The sequence below is a fragment of the Gossypium hirsutum genome, chromosome A09 (assembly GCF_007990345.1).
Source record: "Gossypium hirsutum isolate 1008001.06 chromosome A09, Gossypium_hirsutum_v2.1, whole genome shotgun sequence".
NCBI classification, from domain to species: Eukaryota; Viridiplantae; Streptophyta; class Magnoliopsida; order Malvales; family Malvaceae; genus Gossypium; species Gossypium hirsutum.
Window position 1 is genome coordinate 76256397 of NC_053432.1, and position 24786 is coordinate 76281182.

Here is a 24786-nt window from a genome sequence, read left to right on the forward strand (position 1 = left end):
CAAAGATTAGATTGGATCATACACATCACACTATCATAGATTTATATGGCATGTATTTCTAAACACTTTACACGTAACACATGTTCCAAGAACCGGCTAAACCGGGCTCTGATACCACTAAATGTAACACCCTTTACCCGTATTCGTCGCCGAAATAGAGTAGGAGGCATTACCAGAGTTTACCGAATTAATTTTCCATTAATACGAGTTAAATATTATTCATTTACTAAAACATGTCATGGCGTCCTTTAGATGGGCCTCCAAAGCCCAAAACATACTATTCATTAATACGAGTTTTTTTTTGCTCAATATAACCCCTTTATAAATATCTAACCTTCCCTGTAAATTTTAAAATCGAGACCAATCCAACCAACCAATTCATTTCAATCAATTTGATACCAAATTATACTACTATTATAATTATACTATTTAACATATTCATCATTCTTTACTTTAATGTATATTTATTAAACAAGTCTTAGTATTTATATAATCATCAAACCTTATACATGCCATATAAATCAAAAAGAAATTTATAAAAGCTACCGAAGATAATCTGGATAGTGTGATCCTCTGTATTGATCCGATCCTCCGTATACTTCCACGTCAATCTGGGTCGATTTGCAAAATTTGTGAAAGTTCAGGGACTAATCAGCTACTTTTTCTTTTCCTCGACTTGCTTCAAGTTCTCGATTTGCAGTAAAAATATGAAAAACCAGCTTAAGAAAACCCTTCTATGGTGTTTTTGCTGATGAGAATGCAGAAAAATAATGAGAAATCTAAATAATTCCACTTTAGTCCTAGGTTTATTAAGTAAATTTTGCAATATTCCAATTTTGCCCTTAATTCATCAATTTTCTTGCTGATTTCATGCCTCTTGTTGTCCAGCCCAAATAGACCTTGGGTCTATTTGCCTTTTAAACCCTCTTTCTTTTATCATTTAAGCTATTTAATCATTTGTTACAATTTAATCCTTTTTATTCAATTAACTATCGAAACTTTAAAATTTCTTAACGAAACTTTAATACTAACTTATTAACACTCCATAAATATTTATAAAAATATTTATGGCTCGTTTTAAAATTTTCAAACTCTCGATATCTCATTTCCGATTCTAATTTTTAAAATTTTTATTTCTAGTACACTATTCGCTATTTCAAAAATTTTCCTAGCTTCACACTTAACTTATATTCACTAAATTATTAATATTTTCTACTCATTTGTCGGATTTAGTGATCTCGAATCACTGTTCCGACACAACTGAAAATTTAGGCTATTACAATATTTCATTTATTTCTTTTTATAAAATAATAAATTATAAGTTCTTTAATTGATAATTTTAAAAAATAAACAATTCTTAAATTAATTGTTTGTTATATTATGACATGTAGGAAAATATTATCTGATTGATTCTGGATATCCTCAAATGAAAGGTTATCTTGGACCATATAGAGGTCAGCGATATCATTTACCTGACTTTAGTAGAGGTAGACCGATATCTGGTAAGTAAGAGATATTTAATCATTCATGCTCAATCATTCACATTCATCATTACCTAGTGAGATTGAATGAACTTTTAGTGTTTTAAAAAAAAATGGGTCATTTTAAGGGTTTTGAAAAGCAAAAACACAATTTTATCAGAAAATATTGCAGTCGAAATGATACAGATTTTATGAAATACGAAAATATTAACAAGGCATATGAGAATATTATTGATCCAGAAGATGTCCATGATGGAGAAAGTGATGATGATAGCGGTGGTAGTGGTGATGAATCAAACAATTCAAGTGGTTTTGAAATGGAATTAACAAGAAATTTTATAGCTTCTAGTTTAATGAATTCACTTTAAATTGTAAATGCTAATGTAAAATTTTTTTTAATGATGTATTTGGTATATAAATATTACCCCTTTTTGAAACTTTAATCCAAATGCATGTAATATTTTAATTTGTTAGGTTTATATTGTCTATGTTATGTTAATATCTAATATGAGTTATATATTCAAATTATATTTTAAAATAAAATAATACAAATGTGTTAAAATTATTAATTAAAAATTAAAAAAATATTTTTAAAAATAATACAACTGTGTTAATATCTAATTACAAATATTTAATGATTATATTTAAATATTTAAAATATAGTTTATATAATATAATTAAATTTTATAAATAATTAATATTAATTACTTAAAAATATTTAAAATTAATATTTCATATATTAAAATATTAACAATAAGTTATAATAAATTATTTTTTATATTCTTGCTAAAATATCATAATATTAATTAATTTAAATATTATTTAAATACATATTTGTTACTTCATAATATTATGTCTAAAATGTACATTTTATTTTTCAAAAGTACTTTTTGATAATAATACTAAACACACAAATCTTAAATTAAACTTTTAAAAAGTACTTCTCAAAAGCACGTGTAACAATATTATTATCGAAGAACCTATACTAACACTAAGCTATAATTTTACAACTTATGCCACATAGCTAAATGAATATTTTGCTTCATTTTGATGAGAAAAATGATGAATGAGAAAATCTTTTAAAGACTATATAAATGATAAATATATTTTGTAAGAGTCACGAATGAATAAATGTAACTTTTAAAAAAGTTATTGACAATAATAAAGATCTTTGATGATAAATACAATTTTTAAAAGTGGTGGATAAGAATGAAACATTGATAAAATGTTGTGGATCACAAATGAATTACTAAATTTTACTTTGAAATTCGTTGATGTCATTTGGGGGAGGGGGTTTACAAGATCAAGAACAATTACGGCTTTAGAAGGAATCTAATGATACACCTAATTTCCCAGTTGGTAGTTGTCTGTGGGTTGTTGAGCAATAATGACATGTTGAAGAAGGAATCTAACATCCTCAAAAGCTGGTTGGAGTTTCCATCCAATTTTTGGTGCGTTCAACAATCATGTTGCTCCATTTCTTTTCGGCACCCAGCAAACTACAAACAATCAATATTATGAAACTTAAGTAACAAGAGAATAGCACGAAGGGTGAGAATTCTGACAAAAAGTTTGCTAGCAAATTTGAAACTATGGATAGACATCAGTTGGAAACCGTTAGAATTATGGATGATGGTTGATCCTCTAATCATGTTATTTTGTCTATTTTGAACCATGTTCAGAGAAAGAGACCATTGTGAGGTGCGAGCATCCGAAATAGAAGCCGAATGTGTTCTGGCAGGAGGTGTCCGGGAAGGAATAGAGGACGATTGAAACATGTCAAAGATTCTTTTAATCGCACCAATGGGGCAGGGGACGGTTCGTCGAAATATGAGTTTATTTCTTGACTTCCTGATTATCCAGAGAGTGCAGGACATAGCAGGATAGAAATTTCTTGAGTACTCAAGCGAGAGATTATTTCATTGAAGCCATTGAAGTATCCAATTGGATATAGAATTTTCGTTTAAGGAGTCAATGCAAAGAGCAAGAGGAGAGCCAAACCAAACTGCTCTCACAAAGTTGCAATTGAAGAAAATAGGGTCAAGGGTTTCTCTATTTTCCTTACAAAGAGGACAAAGAAAATCACGGGTTGAAAACCTTCTTGAAAGGAGGTTTTTTGTGGGGAGGTTATTGTTGCAGATCTTCCATAAAAAGATGATCTTGAAAGGGATCTTAAGTCGCCAAAAATTTGTCCATGTTGCTTGGTGAGTTCTACGGGTAGCAATATTGGAGTCTCTCCGGTAAAAATGTGCATAACCATTTTTTATCCAAAAAAACATTTGAAATCAGATTTTCAAATTATTAAAATACTAATTAAATTAAATTAATAGTATAATAAAAATATTTATGCCTTTCAATTTTTTCGAAATAACATATATTTAAAAATTATTCTTAAAAAATCAAATATATTTTTCAGTAAAAGCCGCATACAATTTCTCACCCATTTGGGATGTCCATTTATCTAGTCATTTATAGTGCTAAAAAGGTTAAAATCTGTCATTTATTTATTTATTTATTTTATAAATTTAAACTTTAATTCTTATATTTTTAAATTTAAAATTTTAATTTTTTTTATTTCAAAATTTGGATTCAAATATTAACACTGTTCAGATTATTTTGTTAATAATTTATCCTGAATTTTAAATTTTAAAAGAAAAATAAATTCTAAATGTATAAAAGAAAAATACAAAACTTAAACCATACTTTAACCTGCTAAGAAAAGCACACACAAACAAAATATAATTACTACTTCAAAAGAATATATATATATATATATATATATATATAATTACATATAAAATGTATACGATTAGGACGCACCATTCTAATAATATGATTATATGAAAAATGAATTTATATTCTATACACCGTCATAATTGACTTTGACTGACCTGCATATATGAATAATGAGTAGTTAATTTTTTCTTTTCCAATTTCGATCATGCAACCTGCCATCCTATTTTTTGTAAATATATTATACTAATGGTATCAAATTATTCTCTTTACTATTAAATAAATTAATTTAATTTTATATTATTAAATAAATAAATAAAATTAAGTTGGAATAGAGTTAATATTTACCGTATAAAAAAATATTATTTACCGCTCAACAGCATTAATATATTTAAAGTATTTATGATTTTATAAGTAAAATATTTTTTTTTAAAATTGAAAAAATATTTTTAAGATATTTTTTATACATTAAATGTTAACTCTATTATAATTTAAACTTATTCAATTCTCTTTAATAACATTAAATTATCCGTTTAATAATAAAGGAATTAATTTAATATATTTCTTATAATACACTTTTAAAATTCGAGCTTTAAAAAAATTTAATAACTCAAAAAATAAAATTATAAAAAGATATTATAAAATTAAAGGCTAATATGTTTGATCATATGTGCTAAATAATTTTATTATTTATCTCGTTTTTTTTTTTTAATGCATATGTTTGATTGTAACGGCAAGTGTATTTTTCCGCATTGTAATTTCACATCATGCATTAAGTTAACATTAATAAAGGAAATAGTAACAGATATATCTTTATCAAAAAAATGGATTTCAAGAAAAAAGAAACAACACTTTTTTTTTCAATTTTTTATTTTTAACAATTTTTTAAATATCTAAAATGTTTAAAATTTTTGGTAATATTAAAAACTAAATTCAAAATGAATTTGAAGATTTGTTTGTCTACTTTACTTTTTTAATATTATTTATTTTAGTATTTTTGGTTCTTTTATATCAACAATGTTATTTATATGAATTATCAAGCCGTTATTACAATAGTTGACTCAGTGACAATTAACGACCACAACATCATGAAAAAATTTAATTGATAACAAAAAAAAAGAAGAAAGATAAATATGTCTTTATATTTATCCACCCATCCATCCACTCCTACTTTCACTCATCTCACTCCAAATATTTTTCTTAATTATATATTTTTATTAGTATTTCATTCTCATCCATAACTTTTATTAATATTTTCTTTTCATCTGTGTTTAAGAAAAATAACAAATTTATTTTATTTCATAAGTATATATTTTTTAAAAAATATTTATGCGTTTCCATATATTTAAAAAAAATAAAATATATGTTTTGAGTAAAATAAATACAATTTGTGAGCCTTAAAAACACATGAAACAGAAACAAAAAAAAAAAGAAGATATAAATTGCATTTCCATGTTGACTTTGATGAGCTGCCCTGCTTATGCAACTTGCCATTTTTATTTATTCTTCTTCAAATTGTCTATACCTTATTGTTTCTTATTTTACTATTTTCAGAGTTGAACTTTCCTGCACTTCCATGTTGGCTGCTCTCTCCTTGCTGATAACTCGAATATACTAACTACCGCTTGGCAGCCTTGCTTGACCGGCACCTGCTTCAATAAAAGACGACGTCATCAAATATTTAAAGGATTATATTAAATTTTTATAGTTTGCGTGTACCTTCATCCACGTAAAAACTACCAAATCCTCCCTCTATAAGTAGCACCCGCTTTTAAGTCACCCTTCAAGTGTGGAACACATTAAAACAGAGAAAGGAAAGCAGCGAAATGGGTGAAGAAGTGAAGGTTTTTGGATATTGGGCAAGCCCTTACAGCTACAGGGCAGAGCTTGCTTTGAAGTTGAAAGGTGTTTCTTATGAGTACATAAATGAGGATATCTTTGGCAACAAGAGCGATTTACTTTTGAAATACAATCCGGTTCATAAGAAAGTCCCAGTTCTTCTTCACAACGGAAAATCAATTGTAGAGTCTGTTGTTATTCTTGAATACATTGAGGAAACTTGGAAGCATAATCTTTATTTGCCACAAGATCCTTATGACAAAGCTACCGCTCGATTCTGGATCAAGTTCATCGACGAAAAGGTATAATTATTTAATTTTGTATTATTCATCATTAAAATTTTTTTTTATGTATGTTTGATAATCCAAAATAAAAAATAATATGATAAAATTTTTCTTAAAAAAATGAAATAATTAGATAAATATTATTTAATGGAGAACATTTTAATTTATATTATTTTTTATTTTAATATTAAACTATCTTATAAAAACTTTAAAATAATAAGCAAACAACTTTTTCTCTTCTTTTTTTTAGTTTGGTGTTTGTCATAATATAAGCCAAAATATTTTACCTATCCAAAAGCTGCCAACAACAACGTTAAACAGAACACTATTTATGGTCATATGTGTTCGGGTGTGAATATACATTTTATTTTCAGTGCTTTCCTACCCTTTGGCTAGCTGCATGGAGCCCCGAGAATGAGCGAGAAAAAGTGACGAACGAAGCTTGCGAGTATATGAAAACGCTTGAAAGTGCGCTTAATGGAAAGAAATTCTTTGGTGGAGAAACCATTGGAATGGTAGATATTGTTGCTAGCTCTGTTGGGTATTTCATTAGGGTCACTCAAGAAATTATGGGGCTAAATCTGCTGTCAGCTGACAAATTTCCCCAATTATTCCAATGGTCTGAAGATTTCGCAAATTGCAGCATTGTTAAGGAAAGTTTACCTCCAAGAGACAAACTACTTCCCTTTGTCAAAGGTCTCATTGCCAAATATCAGCAAGATAATGCTAAGGCCTAAGCCCTCCCAATGAACGCCTGTCACAATGATTGTCGCATGCAATTTGCCTTTTTTGTATTTGCTGCTTTTGTGTGTAATGAGCTACTTGCTCTTATTTTCGAGTGAAAAAATAAATTAACTCATTGTACCCTTAAATAAAATTGATTATTAAGTTATCAATCGTTTTTCCACAATCCCTTTATCATAGTAATAAATAAATATATAATCTTTTTATATGTTTAATAAATATTTTATAGAGTATAATAAACTATTAAAATATATATATATTTTAAAAATGAGACACATCTCATTTCTTTCTTTCTTTTTTAAGTTGTTTGTGAAATAATAAAAAATACACTATCAGTCTTCTACCAGATACTCAAATCATGTTTAAATATAGATCAACTTAAATTAGTTTGAGCTAAACCCTTTATGAAAATAAGTTGAACTAAATTTAGAGCCGCTTTGCATTGGCGATACATTTAACTGCAATTAGTGTAAAAACAATGATAGTGGTGATATTAAATATTATAGCGTAAGACAAAAAGAAAACGAAATGCATTACACTAAAAGTAAACGTCTATTCAAATGAGCCCTTAAACAAGTAAATATGATCATATATTTAGAAGTTAATTACTTTGTATTTAAATTTTTAAAATTTAAATTCAATTGTTAATAAATTAAACTTTTTAAATTCCTAATAGAGGTAGAATATAGTTGGCACAATGCACCAAATAGTCAAAAGGAAGGCCCAACGTCGGTGGTAGAAACTAAGCTTTTGCAGCTTCAAATCTCTTTAAGGAACCCCCCCATTAGGCCTGCTTTAATGCCTTAAGTTTCAGGCTTATTAGGAATTAAATCTAATGGAGTAGATGCATCCAATTCTTTTGATCGATTTCATCACATTTAAGAATATGAGCCGATTAAATTTTAACACTGTTAATATTTATATTATTATTAATATAAAAATATTTAAATTCGAATATGTTAAAACGTATTTATTATTTAAATTAAAATTAATTATGAGCTAAGGGTTAATTTTATTTCTTTTCAGACCTACATTAGGCTCAAAACTTTCCTATCATTAAAACCTTCAATCGCTATCGCAACACTAATAATTTAGTAGACTTTCCTGAAGCTAAAATCCATTTTCTTAAAATAATGCTAGTTATTTGATCACCAGGATTCAAAATTTTTTTTTTTAATTTCAGTCTCAATACTGAAAAAAAGTTAGAAGCAAGAATTCAAGAAATATTTCCTTTTCTCAATTTTCTTTCCCGTAGTAGATGTGCCACAGTAATGAAATTACATAGAATCGGGTTTTTAACTAATTTTTGGTTAATTACACCTTTAAGTCCCTAAACTTTATTGATTTTTTTAATTAAGTCTTTTCTTGTTTTAATTTCCAAATTTCATTATTATATATGACCTATTAGGCTTCCAATTATGATGACAGCAAATATAATCTATTTCAATTAAGAAATAATTATATGTATAGATCATCAGTGAGATTTAGAGGCCCAACTTGACCTCTAATTATTAGAAGAGTCGACATGGTCTTTCAGTGTCCAATACTTATGCATAATTTGATCTCTCAATCATACATCTCGAATAAGATAGAATGTGTGGCACAGTATTTACATTGGCTTATCCATATTAATCTTACAACTCCTTGTATTAACTCAAACTAATTGTGCTGGCTAATGACTTGTGCTTAATACGAGTCAAGAACAAAAAACATATACCCTTCATATTATTGTTAAAAGTGATTTATAGAATATGATGCAATCAAAACATGTTAAATATGTCTCCTATTTTCAGTCAAATTTGAAAAATAGTTTTCAGTTAAACTCTGTTTACTTGTTTCAATCAAACACTGATTAGTTTAGATTATTTTATTATTATTTGATCTATGAATTTAGCCTATAAATAGGCTCTTTTACAACCTTAGAAAAAACACCCATTAGAGATTAGAACTCATAACACATTTAGAGAATTTTGTGTTTACGTTTTGTGGGTTCTTTATTTTCGGGTTTTCTGGTTTTAGTTTTTATCTCCATCTTTTGTACTCTTCGTTCTTTTGCCATTATAGTAAAATTATCTTTGCCCGTGGTTTTTTATCCTCTTTAGAGGGGTTTTTCCACGTTAAATTTGTGTGTTTAATTTCTCAATTTATTCTGCTATTTTCTTGTTCGTTTGTAACACCCCCTAACCCCAAACCGTCCCGGAAGAGAGTTATGGAGCATTACCGGAGTTTACAGAATAATTACACACAATTTCATTTACTTTCTTATGTTCATGTCAAAACTGTCTTCTTGAGTAACAGTCACTAAAATATTTATATCTAGAGCTACGAAACTACAAATTAAGTTTCGTTAATTTTTCTTAAAACTAGACTCATATACCTTTCTACCATAAAATTTTCAGAATTTTTGGTTTAGCCAATTAGTACAGTTTATTCCTCAAAGTTACCCCTGATCTGCTGTTTGACAGTGTCGACCTTTCTTTACTAAAATTTAATTATCTCATAGCACAGGACTTGGATGATGTTCCCGTTTATTTCTCTTGAAAATAGACTCATTAAAGATTCTAAGCATATAAATTATAGCCTGTAATTATCTTTATACAATTTTTAATGATTTTCCCAATTCAGAATAGGGAATTCCAAAATCAATCTGACATTGTCTGACAAAAATTCAATTTCATACCAAATTAGTCAAATCCTATTTTATACCATAGCCAAATCTAAATTTATTTATTTCATCCTTACATTTACAATTTCAAAATGACATACACATAAGACATCCTAGGTACATGCCATTACCAATAATTAACACACTTTACCTTAATGAATTCGGGATCGGACTGGGATGCTGATTCAACGTTCTATCTTTACTAAACCTGCGCACGGAAACAAACCGTACGCTGAGTATGGTATACTCAGTGGTATTTCTATAATCCGAACACTTGATAATATAACAATTAAACTTAAAATCACAATGATAAATATAACCATTCATTTATTTATTTTATAGATAAGTTTCATTTACTTACCATAAAAATTCTATACAAGCCATATAACAAACACAACAACATATTTGCTCAATTCTTTTCATTTGCTTACTGTATAAATTCTTTCAATACATTCACAATTCACTTGTATTCACACTTTACTTCTTAACAATATATCATTTTAATTCATTCTAACATCAATCATCATCCATTTGAACTTCACTCATTTCATGAACCTTTTGGTTCATGTTTTCAATCTCATATCTCAATTTCAATTCTCAATTCAATTTCTCATTTCATTCCAATAGTTCAATCAATCAAATTCACTCGATTTATCTTTTCACTTATTTACCCCTATTAACAAACCCGGACTTTGACGGATACACGGATTCCAACCCAAACACACCAGTACGGCACATTGTGCCTAGAACGGTACACAGTACCTGATCAGTATACGACACATAAAGTGCCTAAAACGACACACGAGGTGCCTGATACGACACACGAGGTGCCTGAAATACGACACATAAAGTGCCTAATCGGTAAAGCCGGCAAATCCCGTACACTTTCAGATCCTATGGCATGCCAATTATATCCGACTTAGCCCGACTAGTTAATAGGGTATTTCATTCACTTTCTCAATTTAATAATTCTTTCATCAATATCTCATTCAGATAATTACATATATTTACCCATTTTCACAATTCATACAATTTCATTCAATTCAACAATATATTTCAATTATTCACATTAATTCATAATTCAATACAATTCAATTCATTTTTCAATATCAAATATTCAAATATCACAATCTCATATATTCATACCAATTTCCTCATATTTCCAATCAATATATTTTTCAATATAACATTCATTCAATATTCAAATTTCTACATAAATCATATATATTATATAATTCAATCAATATAAATTCAATCAAAATAATTTCAATCAATATAAATTCAATAAAACAGATATTCATAAATCAATTCAATATAAATTTATCACACACTAAATCAATTCATTTCAATTATAAAGACACAATACAAATAATTCCCATCTTAATTATTTATCATAATATTTATCCAAAATTCAATTATCATAATTGCATAATATCTCATTCACACACACACACACACACACACACACACACACACACACACACACACACATATATATATACATATATATATATATTTATAATATATAATTCAATTTAATTCAATCAATATAAATTCATCACATACCAAATTAATCCATTTCCATTATAAACACAAGAATTCTCACTTCAACTTTTATTAAATGCATTGAATAAAAAAAATATAACAATTAATAACTAGGTTCGGATTATAGAAATACAAACCGTATTTTCTCGAGCTAACTCCCTTTGTCTTTGCCATTTTTTCCTTGCTTAGCCGAGGTTTCCCGAGACAACATTAGCTACGGGAATTAAAACAATTCATATTCGTTAATTCACTACTAATTTATATCTAATTAATACAATTTTTATTCAATTTCTACTTTAATTTCAATTTAATCTTAACTAGATTTACTTACTTTTTCTATCTCAATTCATACTTCATTTCTATTCAAATTTTGTCTAAACTCATACTTAACTATTAAATTTCCAGCATCTTTTCATAATTTCGAATTTATTTCCATTTAATCCCTAAAACTCAAAACTTATATCTTAGTTTACGATTCAATCCTTTATTCAATTCCAATCAAAATTTCTATCAAATAAACCCCCAATTCCATCATTTTATTCAACATGAACCATACTTAGAAATCTAATGACTTTCAAAATTTCTACTTAAGACAAGTAGTATTTATCTCTAGGATTCCAAAAACTCAAAAATCATAAGAAAAGGGGCTAAATTGACTTACCAAATTAACTTGGAACCTTTAAAACCTTATTTTTCCCTTTTTCTTTTCTTCCTTTCTCCCTTCTCTGTTTCGTCCCCTGCTATTCTGTTTCTTTCCTCTTTTTATTCTTTTGTTTCTTTCTTTTGTTTCTTTTATATATATAATGACAATAATAACTATAATAAAAACATATTTAATAACAAATATTTATTTAGACTTGTACCAATCATTTTTATACACTTGTTTTTCTTCTTTTTTTATATATACATATATATTTAATAATTTAATAATATACATAATTCAAGAAAAATCTTGATTTTTCTTCCATTCACCGCCTCATTTCATGGGTATGGCTTAATTGCCATTTTGATCCTTTTATTTTCTATTACTTTAAAACTAAACTTTCACATTATATTCAATTTAATCTTTTATCCAATTATCCTTAATTAAGCTAATTTACTTAATTAAACTTTAATTAATCACTCACTTAACTTCATAAATATTTTTACTTTTTCTTTTTTATAATCTAATCCAATTTTCAGAAACGGTGACCCGAAAATACACTTTTCCAATAACCTTAAAGTTCGGGTCGTTACATCGTTACTTAATTTGGTTAAAATCCTAACAAGTGGTATCAGAGCTAGTTCAATTTTCATAGATCAGCCCATTCAGATATGGCAACAACAAGGTTTGAAATTGAGAAGTTCGATGGTGAGACAAATTTCAATCTGTGCCAAGTTCGGATGATGGCAATTCTAGTTCAACCAGGCTTGAAAAAGGTTGTTATCGGGAAAAAGCCTGAGAATCTAAATAAAATAGAATGGGAAGAGCTTGATAAAAAGGCTTTATCTGCAATCCAGTTGTGCCTCACGAATACGGTATTGCAGGAGGTATTGATGGAGAAGACCTCATCTGCCTTGTGGAAAAAGTTAGAAACTCTTTATGCGACTAAGTCTCTGGCTAACCGTTTAATGTTGAAACAACGTCTATTTACGTTTCGCATGAACGAAGGTGAGCTTCTTAGAAATCACATCAGTCAATTCATTACTCTTTTAAGTGATTTAAAGAATGTTGAGGTTTATATTGACGATGAAGATCAGGCTATGCTATTATTGTGCTCTTTACCCCCTTCATACAAGTCTTTCAAGGAGACCCTGATTTATGGCAGAGACAAACTCTCGTTCAAAGATGTGAAGGGTCATTTGTTGAGTAGAGACAAACTCGACAATGATCTTTATTTGGATAGCAAGACAGATAGGCAAGCTTTCGTTTTGGTAGCATCAAAGAAACGAGATAAAAGGTGTCACTATTGTAAAAAGTTAGGTCACGTCAAAGCATATTGTTATAAACTGCGAAATAAAAAATTTGTTGAGAGTAACGACGAGAATGTAGCTGGTGCTAATTTGGCTGATGAAAATGGGGATGATTTCATGTTAGTTTCAACAAGTGATAACACCAAGCTCACGTCCGAGTGGATCCTAGATTCAGGATGTTTTTTCCACATGTGTCCCAATAGAGAATGGTTCTCCACATACAGTTCGATTGAAGGTGGAGTTGTGCGCATGGGAAACGATTCATTTAGTAAGGTAATTGGTATTGGTACTATTAAAATTAAGATGCACGATGGGACGATTAGGACACTCTCAGATGTCAGGTATGTACCTGATTTACGAAAGAATCTCATCTCCTTAAGTATTTTAGACCTGAAAGGATGCAAAATCAACATCGAGTCGAGCGGTATTAAAGTATCTTGTGGAGCTCTCATTTTGTTAAAAGGTAAAAGAATCGGCAGTCTTTATATTCTGGAAGGTTATACAGTGACCGGTGAAATCGGACGTCTCCCGTCCGTTACGGAGTTGAAGTCAACTTGTTTGGAGCGGAGGCAACTTGGTCATAGAAGGGAAAAAGGTATGACTGTTTTGTTGAAAAGAGGTTCTCTTTTGGATGCAGGTTTTGAAAAGTTAGGGCACTGTGTTCGTGAAAATCAGACCCGAGTTAGTTTTGATTTGGCAGTGTACAAGTCGAAAGCTAGAAGTCTTCCAGTTTCTAAGCACAAATTCGACTTAGTTAATTCCCTGCATAGTTCAAGATAGGCTCGTGGCAGGCTTTGGCAAAGATGGCGTTGTGGAAATATGAGTCAAGGTGGAGATTTGTTAAATATGACTCCTATTTTCAGTCAAATTTGAAATATTATCTTTCAGTTAAACTCTGTTTACTTGTTTCAATCAAATACTGATTAATTTAGATTATTTTATTATTATTTGATCTATGAATTTAGCTTATAAATAGGCTCTTTTACAACCTTAGAAAAAACACCCATTAGAGATTAGAACTCATAACACATTTAGAGAATTTTGTGTTTACGTTTTGTGGGTTCTTTGTTTTCGGGTTTTCGGGGTTTAGTTTTTATCTCCATCTTTTGTACTCTTCGTTCTTTTGCCATTATAGTAAAATTATCTTTGCCCGTTGTTTTTTATCCTTTTTAGAGGGGTTTTTTCACGTTAAATTTGTGTGTTGAATTTCTCAATTTATTCTGCTATTTTCTTATTCGTTACTTAATCGGGTTAAAATCTTAACAAAACACGTTATGAAAATAAAGCATATTTAAAATGTAATAACTTTTTTTTGTATTTTTCGTTTTATACCCAACACTTACTAGTAAATGTATCACTTTTTGTAATACTTAATTCAAACTTGGTATAATCGTTAACTATTGGATTATTGTTGATTTGTTTTTTTAATCTTACGGTTGTTATTGGAAAATTGAGTAAAATAAACACCATTATAGTGCAAAATATTTGGGAAGAAGAAGTTCATAAGAGAAGGGTAGAAATTCAAGACGACAAGTATGTAATTACAAAATGCTGTTTTCTTAAAGCATATACAGATGGTTATCTCATTTCACCATTTTCCTTTCATTTTTTAAAACATTCATAGTGGGAAGTCCATGGAGATAACACTTTGAGGTGGAGTTATCTACCAAATTGACAAGAATATATTCCATGATCTTGTGATTGTTACCGCAACAACAGTAAAACAAGTTAAGAGTCAGTAACCAAAAATTTAACATTATTTCTTCAGGCATGTCAGAGAAAAAACCTAACTCAAAAATTTTGAAAAACAAGATAGAAGACAGGCCTAGTAACTGTATTGCCGTCATTATCATATACAGTGTTTAATATAGTATTTTCAGAAATTGAAAAGTCTCCTCTATTTTCACGTTCATTGCTTTGTCCCTGTTAAATTTTCACTATGTTGACAACTTGAATCTCATGGACTTGATCGTCACTGCTTACGTAGAAGACGACAAACCCATTAGTTATCAGATAAAAAATGATTAATTTCACTAAGTCAGGCGTATATCTTCTTCCCCAAGGCCAACGAAACTACCAAATCTTCCCTCTATATAAGTAGCGGCAAACCAGAGTTACACTTCACTTCCGAGTGAGAAACAAGTAATAAAAAGTGGGGTAGCATCAATATTGATATGGGTGAAGAGGTGAAGGTTTTTGGAGCATGGGCAAGCCCTTTTAGCCGTAAGGTAGAGCTGGCTTTGCGGTTGAAAGGTGTTCCATATGACTACATAGAAGAAGACTTGAATAACAAGAGCTCTTTGCTTTTGCAATACAACTCGGTTCATAAGAAAGTCCCAGTTCTTCTTCACAACGGGAAATCAATTGCAGAGTCGATTGTTATACTTGAATACATTGAGGAAACTTGGAAAACCTATCCCATCTTGCCACAAGATCCTAACGACAAAGCCATGGCTCGATTCTGGATCAATTTCATTGATGGCAAGGTATACCTTTTTTTTTTTAGTTTAATTTTTCCCATTCCAACATCATATTTGTTTTCTCTATGTTTTTTTCATAGGGATAATTTGAATCTAAGCTATTACTAACCAAAAATAGTCTTTTTAAGTTTGGGTGTATATAAATTTGTGTAGGTTGTTTCTGTCCCTAGTCCTCTTACAGTTTTTTTAGAGAGTTATCCAATTATTATCAATGTTTTTTTAGTGCAAATAATTAATACCGTTAAAAAAATTAATTTAACTTATGTGAATTTGAAAAATAAATTCAAATCACGAGGTTAATTTGCATTTTTTAATGATAAAGTAGTTAAAAAAATTATTCTGATAATCATAATTTTACATATTTTTATATGTTTTAGTGATTTAAATTTTGGATTAAAGAATAATATAAATAATAATATGAGAACCTGAATTTAAAATATAAATATTAAATATCTATAATAAAAAGACTTTGACTAATTCATGCCTCACTTTGGCCATATAGTGCTCGTCTGCCATTAGGAAAGTTGCATTTAGCCCTGAGGAGGAGAGAGAGAAGGCAGTGGAAGAAGCTTGTGAGTGTCTGAAAACACTTGAAAGTGCACTGAATGGAAAGAAATTCTTTGGTGGGGATACAATTGGAATGGTAGACATTGTTGCCCTTTTTATTGCCTTTTGGCTTAGACCCTTTCAAGAAATTATGGGGTTGGAGCTGTTGTCATCTGAGAAATTCCCCAACTTATTCAAATGGACTGACGACTTTGTTAGTTGCAGCATTGTTAAGGAACTTTTGCCTCCTAGAGACAAATTAGTAGCCCATATCAAAGCTCATCTTTCCAAATGATTGTCTCCTTCGTATCACCTGTTTTCCTGTGTAATCTTACTTGCTTTCAACCCGAACGTAAATAATGCAATCTTGATTACAAGGTCATCGGTATTTGGCATATAATTTCGTCATTTCCATACACTTTACTTTTCAAATATTATTTTTTTACTGCTTAAATCAATTTTTTTCACTAATTTCTTGATGGGCTTTATTTTTCGGCATATATATGCTTTACTTTTTTTCTACAATTTGACAACTTTGCTTTCTTTCTTAAATGTGCAAAAAAAAAAAACATTTTCTTGCCTTGTTACCAAAATCAATATTATTTGAATCAAACCGAATCAATCAGTCAAATATCGATTTGGAAAAAAAGTTTGAACCGATTGAGATGAGAATCAGTACAAATCAGTTCAACCGATCTAAAAAATCAATTGAACGGTTCTTAATATTTTTTTATTTTTTAAAAATTTATTTAATCGAACCATCTAAACCAATCAAACTAATTTGATTAATAAATTAATGGGTTGACTAGTTCAACTATCAATCTGATTTCGAAAAGCTTGACCAAAATGTCAAGTAAATTTGATAAAAATGTTGTCACACATTTCATCTTTTGCCTTGACTCACACATTTCATCTATTGTGCCGGGAAAGAACTATCACCTTTGATGTCCATCACATTGCAACTCAAGCTACCAGTTCACGATTACTATACGGTCACGAATTGATGTATAACTAAAGCTCTCAGTTAACAGTGATTATATGGTCACAAATTCAAGATTCATGATACCGGAAGAGGATGCTTTATAAACCCCATACATAAGTTTGAGATCATAGTCATAAGAAAAAATAAATGTGCTTTTCAATATAATCAATTTATTATTTTTCTCCATCCCCACCAAAGCAGTATTCTTAACCTAATTGTTTGAAACCTGTGACAGAGCTAAGGGCAAGAGAATTTTAATAGGGGAGAGACTATGGCAATGGAGAGAAAGTTGAAACTCGAGTCGGGACAGCAATGATTATAGTTATTAATGAGTTCTTTAATCATAAGTTTTGGACAATGAGATGAAGGATACTGCTTTGGTGAAGATAGACAAAAAGAATAAGTTGATTATACTGGAAAACCCTTTAGTTTTTCCTGATGATTATGGTTTCAAACTTATGTATGGGGTTTGTAAAGCATTCTCTTCCGATGGCATTAAACTTGAACACGTAATCGCATAACCACCACCAACTGGGGGCCAAGTTAGACTTCAACCCATGACTGCATAACTCTCGTCAACTGGGAGCCTAAGTTATATTTTAACCCGTGATCGTATAGCTACTATGAATTAAGAGTTTGAGTTGCAATGCGATAGACTTCTAAGGTGATGGTTCGATCCCCACACCGTAGATAAAATGTGGGAGTCTCCGAGCGCCATCGCATCATCGTGAATTCAAACACGCCTTAGAACTTTCACACTATCTCTCTCAAACACAAACACAAATAAATCTTTCTGTCCAAAAATTTCAACACTAAAAAAAACAATTTAGAATATAATTTTTTATTTTGTAAGAGACGGTGGCTAAAAGAGTTGATGGAGTGGAAGAGTAAAACTCCCCTTTATATAGGCAACTAGGGGGAAATTAAAGAAAAAAAAAACAATATGGTAGCCCATGATCAAATTGTCAAAAAAAATCAGCTTATGCCCTAAACGTCGAAAAATCGATGTAAATCCTAATTATTTTCTAAAAACCAGCATGTAATGCTAATTTACCCACCAAAACGCACCTAATAATAAAATAGAAGGTATTATCCAAACTGAGCTCAGGCCTACTTAACAAGTCGTAGGCCCATAGAATTTGATATTCTGCTCAATTGTTGGGCTACCAACGACGAAGTAAACGATAGCCTCTTGGTCCGCATTGACGTGGCTAATCAAACATTACCCTCATCCAATTCTCCAATGTTTTGATTTATTCTTCAAGTTTTGTCTGCCACACAAATTAAAATACGGTGTCAACATTTAAATTTCAAAATCAATTTTTATAATTTCATTATTCCTTTTTGAGAACATAAGTAATTGAAGCCAATCAGAACAACATTCTTAAGTACACAACTTGCTGGTTTTGTTTCATGCATGACAGCCACCGGGAGAATTTTAAAACAAGAATAAAAAATACCAACACAAAGGACAAACTGAAAACGCTGTGTGAAGCATTTGCAGCACTATGGGAAGAAAAGGCTCCCTCAAAATATAACTGTATCACTGTCATTGTCATCTCAGATGATAATCATGTTTTCTATTAATTACTCATTAATAATGTGTTTTTAAACACTTTGGCCCCGTTTTGCTTGCTAATCAATCTTAAGTTGGGACACTTTGTGATTAAAAATATAATTGCAATTGTACCCTGTCTTCCACTTTAATTGGCAGATTTAAGTGAAGTCCTACAGATTTGTGTGCTGGGGAGAGCTTGCTAATGCCTAACAAAGGAGACAAATAGTCAAAGTTTTGAGACACTCTCACCATAACAAGTAAAATTTAAAAAATAAAACTAAAAGGAAACGACAAGTTTGAGACACAAAACCCCATTTGGTTTCCCCGCTAATCAAGGTGACATGTTCCTCGATACTCCCCTTTTCTTCCATACCTTGGAAAACCCTTTTGGTTGCAGTATCCAATTTTTATTTAATTAATGATTGATTACAAGTAATCAGACTTGTTTAAGGTTATGGCTTTACAGCTGGTCTCCTACAACTCGCCAGTCATTGCACTTTAACCGCCCCTTTTTGATCTGATGGCTGCTTTGTTGCTAACCATTATTCCTCAAAATCTGCCCCAAAACCCTACTGCCCAACATCATACTTATTTTACTCTACTCTGCTTCTGGATTTAGTCGTTTGGATTCTGTATATTCTTAAATCTTTTCTTGCTTCTCCTGTCTTTTATGTCTTTCATGAGTTTAAAATTTTAATTGATTAACTCGAACTTAAATTAATTTAAATCTAAATTTCTTCATTAATTCCAACATAAAATAATTAAAATTCATAAAATCCTAATTGAATGATCCTACCCAGACTTAACCCAACCTACCAAATTAATAGTTTTCTACAGCCACATTGTTTCCATTTTTAATTTATAATACAAATTCTATTTGAGATTAGAAAGGTGAAGGGAAAAGCTTAAAACTTGCTCATTTTCATTTGGATTCAAATTACCTTAATCAATTTACTAATCATCGATTAACATTTTTCATCAAACTATATGAGATGGGAAACCCCTTTGATTAAAAAAAATCTATATCAACAATGCACTGTTCCATTGATTTGATTAATAGTTGCAGAGCAATCCATTTTCTGGGCGTTTGGCAGGGGGTGGAATGGTACCTTTCCACGTTCACTTCCTTCTAGCTTTTTACAAACAAGGGGCGGTGGACTCCGATTCAAAAGACTGCCTTTCTCACGCAGGCATATGCATGTGAGAGCTATGAAAAAAAAAAGCTCAATTAGTGATAAGATCAAGTGACTATCCATAATATAAAAGAAAAAAGGGGGAAAAAAAAAAGAAGGCCAATTTTTATCAATAATAGAAGATCCCCCCATGTGCAATTTCTGCCCACCCCAATTTGATCCTTTAGACCATGACTACACGACACTACCCTCAACATAGCATAAAGAGTATTAAGACAATTGAAAACAAAACCTATTTTATTTGATTGATTTACATGACGTGTTCGATGGAAGGATTTGGAAATAACCCTGAATTTCCATGAAACTACAACTCATGCAAAGCTAACCATATTAAAATTTGGGTTCAAATCTTTCGTGTGTTGAATACCATATGAACAATTAGAGGCATATGAATACGTGGATTATGGCATGGAAACTGAAAAAGGTAGCTAAAGGTATCAAGATCTTCCCACCATAAAGGATTCGATGGGGAAAAAAAGTGAAAGGAAACGTAAGTAGGATGTATACACACCTTTAACTTTAAATATAATCAAATAAAAAGAAGAAAATGGTAATGGGGTCTTCCATTCTTATTTGATTGATTTTTTTTTTAAGTACATGGGGGTTGACTCAAGGGCAACCTTCCTTTTGCACCTTCAAAGAAAAGCTATCTTGATCCTATCCTACCCCAACCTTTTAACCTTTTGAAATTTGATGCATAACCAAAGTTTTTTTTATTATTCTAAAACTTCCCAAGATTCTATTTGATTCAATATGGTGTTGATGGTGAAATTGAGGAGAGTGTTAGAAGAAAGAGCAGGTCATGATTTACCAGGGTATTGTATTCATAGGTAAAACCTGAGTACAGTCCTTAGAGTCAAAAGAATCATGCGAGTTTTGCTTCATTTACTTAAATTGCATTCATTCTTTTTAAGGATGGGGTCCTACATATATCACAATGATAAGCTGATCTCTTTTATTTATATATTTATATGGATATGGATATGTATGAAAGAAATCAGGTTATCATCGTGATATAAACGTTATAGTCGATACAAGGACAAAAAAAAGTCCCATATTAGAATGGATTTATACCAACACATACTTAATCAAATAACTATCATCACCACTTAAAACAAACTATGTATATTTTTATCAATAAATGTCAGATGTGATAGTATAATCTTTATATATCATTATTTAGTTAATTACAATGTGTCAACTTTTTATTCACACGAATAATAATTTTTAAGTAGTGTAAATTATGTGTGGGTTTTACAAGTGTTTCTGGATTGGGTCAAGCTTAAGTATAATATTAATATACTTTATGCTTGCCCAAATTTGATCCGGCCTGAAATATGAATCTAAAATTTTGTCCAAACCTACTCATATTTGTAAAATATTAACTCAAGTCCATTTTAAGCCCGCCCATATTATTTTTTATTTTTAAAAAAAATTATTTTATTTTATTTTATTTTAATATTTAATAATTTTATACTTTTTTATTTATTGAAATTTTTTATATAATCTTCTTAACATAATTTTAATGTTTACATTATAGTAGTATTATATATTTAGTATAGTTTTTTTTAATGTGTTCTAAATTACATAATATAAAATATTATAAACTTAAAAATAGGTTGGACCGGGCCTAGTTCTACCCTTAAAAGTTCAAGCCCAAGCCCAATCCATATTTTAAGCGGGCTTAAATTTTTTGCCCAAACCCATTTTTCGAGCCTAATATTTTTGTCCAAAATCTCCAAAATTTCGAGCAGGCCTTCGGGCCTAGACGGATAATCCGACCCATGAACTGGTCTAGTGGGTTCTCTTCATATTTTATTTTAGTTTAAGTCTGATTATGAGCAGATATAATTTGAATCGTGATCTAGGTTTGAATATATTTTAACTATAAGTCTAATTATGGTCTATTATGTGTATTTATAATTATAATTATACTCATAAATTCTTAAAAAATTAAATTATATTCAAAAAAGTATTATTCCCATTAAATATGTGTTTGGGGTACATTATATAACATTCTACCTTGTAATTTTACATTACAAATTAAAATTACTTGCTTTTGAATCAAAATTTTCACCATCTCCCTAATATCACATTTTGAATTAAGATTACTCTACAAATCCTAAACATTTCTATCCACCCATAATTTGAAGTCGACCTACCTTTTATTTGTCGAATAAAAGATAAGTAGAGGAAGATTTAGGAGGGAGTGAATAATGGAAGTAAACTTAAGGAAGACTCAAAGAAAAAATGATAGATAAATTAGATGATGATATTCTGATATAATTTATCTACAGCACATCCCTCGCCTTCCAGGCAGATTGGGGCAGCACCCCCCACCGCCCTACCTGGACTCCACGCACGCCTTCAATTCAATTAATATGATGGATCATACTGGCCTATTACCATTAGCTCAAAATCAGCCTTCTCAAAGAAAATGACACTTGTTTTTATTTTATTTAAAATATTATTATATTTTATTTCTTACCAATTATATACCACTTTATATGAAGACAATTTAATCAAAATTCAAATTAACAAATTTTAGCATAAAATATGTATTATTTTAATAGATGGATTATGATTTCTAAATAAAAAAATAGAATAACTTAATTTTAAATTTTTTAATCTCAATTTTTGTCAAAATATAAGGACTAACAATATATTTTAACCTTTTAAAAATTTCCTCAAGCAAATTTTATAAAAAAGATAATCACATCCTTGTTGTTTTATTTATTTATGTATTTTTCATTTCGTTTTTTCATTTTTCTATTTTTAATTATAAATATTGAAGTATTATAAATTAAATATATTTTATAAAAAATTATATTTGACTTTGTTTAAAATTAAATATTTTAAATTTATATATTAACTTGAGATGAACTCATTAAATTATTTTATGTAAAAATTAACTAGTTACATTATTTAGAAGAATCTAATGAAAAGGATATTGACTATAAATTAAAAAATAAAAAACAAATGAATTATCTCAAAATTAATATTATAATTAAACTTAAATTTAAATATTAACATATATTTGCATAAAATTTATTAAAAATAAAAAAATATTATTGAAGACCATGATAATTATTTAAATTTATTAAATATAAATGTTTTAACTTTATTTAAAAATTAATAATTAACTTGATACATTAAAATCATAATTAATTTTATCTATTATTTATAAACACATACAAATTAAACCAATCTCTATTCTCAATTTTTAAATTCTAACTAAATAAAATAAAAAATAATTAAACACATATACTTATATTGAACTGTAAAAATTTAATATAAAATACAATGTGTTTAAAATCCTTTAATTAGTGAAATGAGAATTTAATTAATAAAATACATGATTTAAGTTTATAGCAGTGAACCAAAACTGAGGGAGCAGGCAAAGGCGACGGCATTATATCCAAAACCGTGTCACCGTTACGATTACGAGGATGCCTTAAAGACATTGGAACACCAATTTTGCTACCCATAATATTTACTGCTTTCTCTACATTACAATTAGTGAAATTAAACATTATTGTTGTCTAATGGTTGACCCACTTTTTTTAATGAAAAAATATCACATAATAACAATTTATTATTTTTTTAAAAAAAAAGAAAATTTTATTTATTTATTCTAATAAGATAAGTGGTACTTTAATGATTTAACTCAGATAAATATTAATTGACAACAAAAAGATTATAACTAATGTAATTAATTTTTATCACCAACTCAATTATGTCACCTAAAAACCTTGCTTTTCTTGAAACAAACTTAATTACGCTAAACTTCTACTTACTAGTCTAAATCAAGAAAGGCAAAGTTTGAATTTTATTTTACTTGATTAGTCTCATATCTATTTTCTTTAAAGTTGCATTTTTTTTTCCTTTTCTGGGAAATTATATTAGCATGTTAAAACATGAATAAGACTTACAAAAGGGACAGATTTGCGCATGGAATGCATGTGTCTGGTCTGTCCAAATCCTCTCTTATACTTGCCACTTCTTCCCTTACCTCTGCTTTGATTTGTATTTTAGACGTATGTGGAAATATTTGATTTTGGTACTTAAATTTTTGTTTTACTTAATTAATATCTACATTTGAAAATTATAAGTTAACTTTGTACTTTTTTAAGGTATCTAATTAATATCGTTAAAATATATAAAAAAAAACATTAGATATATGATTTTATGTATAAAAAAACATTTTAATTATTTATTCAACAATATTAGACTTTAAAAATATTAGGTTATATCACATCTGTTATGTGTGAGTGAAAGAAAACATTTTATGTAAATAAAAATTATTTTAAAATTTATTCAAACAATAATTATAGACAGAGTGTACATATATCTTATTAAACATGTGTTTGACCATTAAATATATGATTTTCAATTATTTTTTTAAAGATTATATGAAAGAAAAAACAAAAACACCATTATAATTAATAATTTTAATTATCATTTAAAGAAAAGTATATTAATTTTTTTTTCAATTGAGCTCGTACCTAAACTTACGATATCAACTCAATTAAGAATTTTATAATAAATATAGATAGGTTATGTTTGTACGTATACTTTTTTTTCAACTAATGCAGAAAATAAAGAAAGGAAGTGATGTAAATAAATATGTAAACTGGCTTCCATACCATTTTTTTTTAAGTTATCATATAATTGGTTTATGTAAAGATTACGATTAGGTACCATCTACTTTAAAGATAAAAATCACCCTTACAGTTTTGTTATTTCACAAAAAAAAAAAAACACACCTCTTAAGAGAAATGTA

General features: G+C 29.0%; 2 protein-coding genes across 2 annotated transcripts; both read left to right on the forward strand.

The window, feature by feature from the left end:
- The first annotated feature begins 6003 nt into the window (after positions 1 to 6003).
- On the forward strand, positions 6004 to 7247 carry LOC107889738 (glutathione S-transferase U8-like). The gene is given in 2 exon segments (NM_001326765.1): positions 6004 to 6355; positions 6712 to 7247. Coding segments are annotated over 2 exon segments (678 nt in total). The 5' UTR covers positions 6004 to 6040; the 3' UTR covers positions 7075 to 7247.
- An 8046-nt stretch (positions 7248 to 15293) lies between these two features.
- LOC107889739 (glutathione S-transferase U8) lies at positions 15294 to 16652 on the forward strand. The gene is made up of 2 exons (XM_016814287.2): positions 15294 to 15730; positions 16227 to 16652. The coding sequence occupies exons 1-2, from the start codon at positions 15419 to 15421 to the stop codon at positions 16563 to 16565; spliced, it is 651 nt and encodes a 216-aa protein (XP_016669776.1). The 5' UTR covers positions 15294 to 15418; the 3' UTR covers positions 16566 to 16652.
- Positions 16653 to 24786: the final 8134 nt, after the last annotated feature.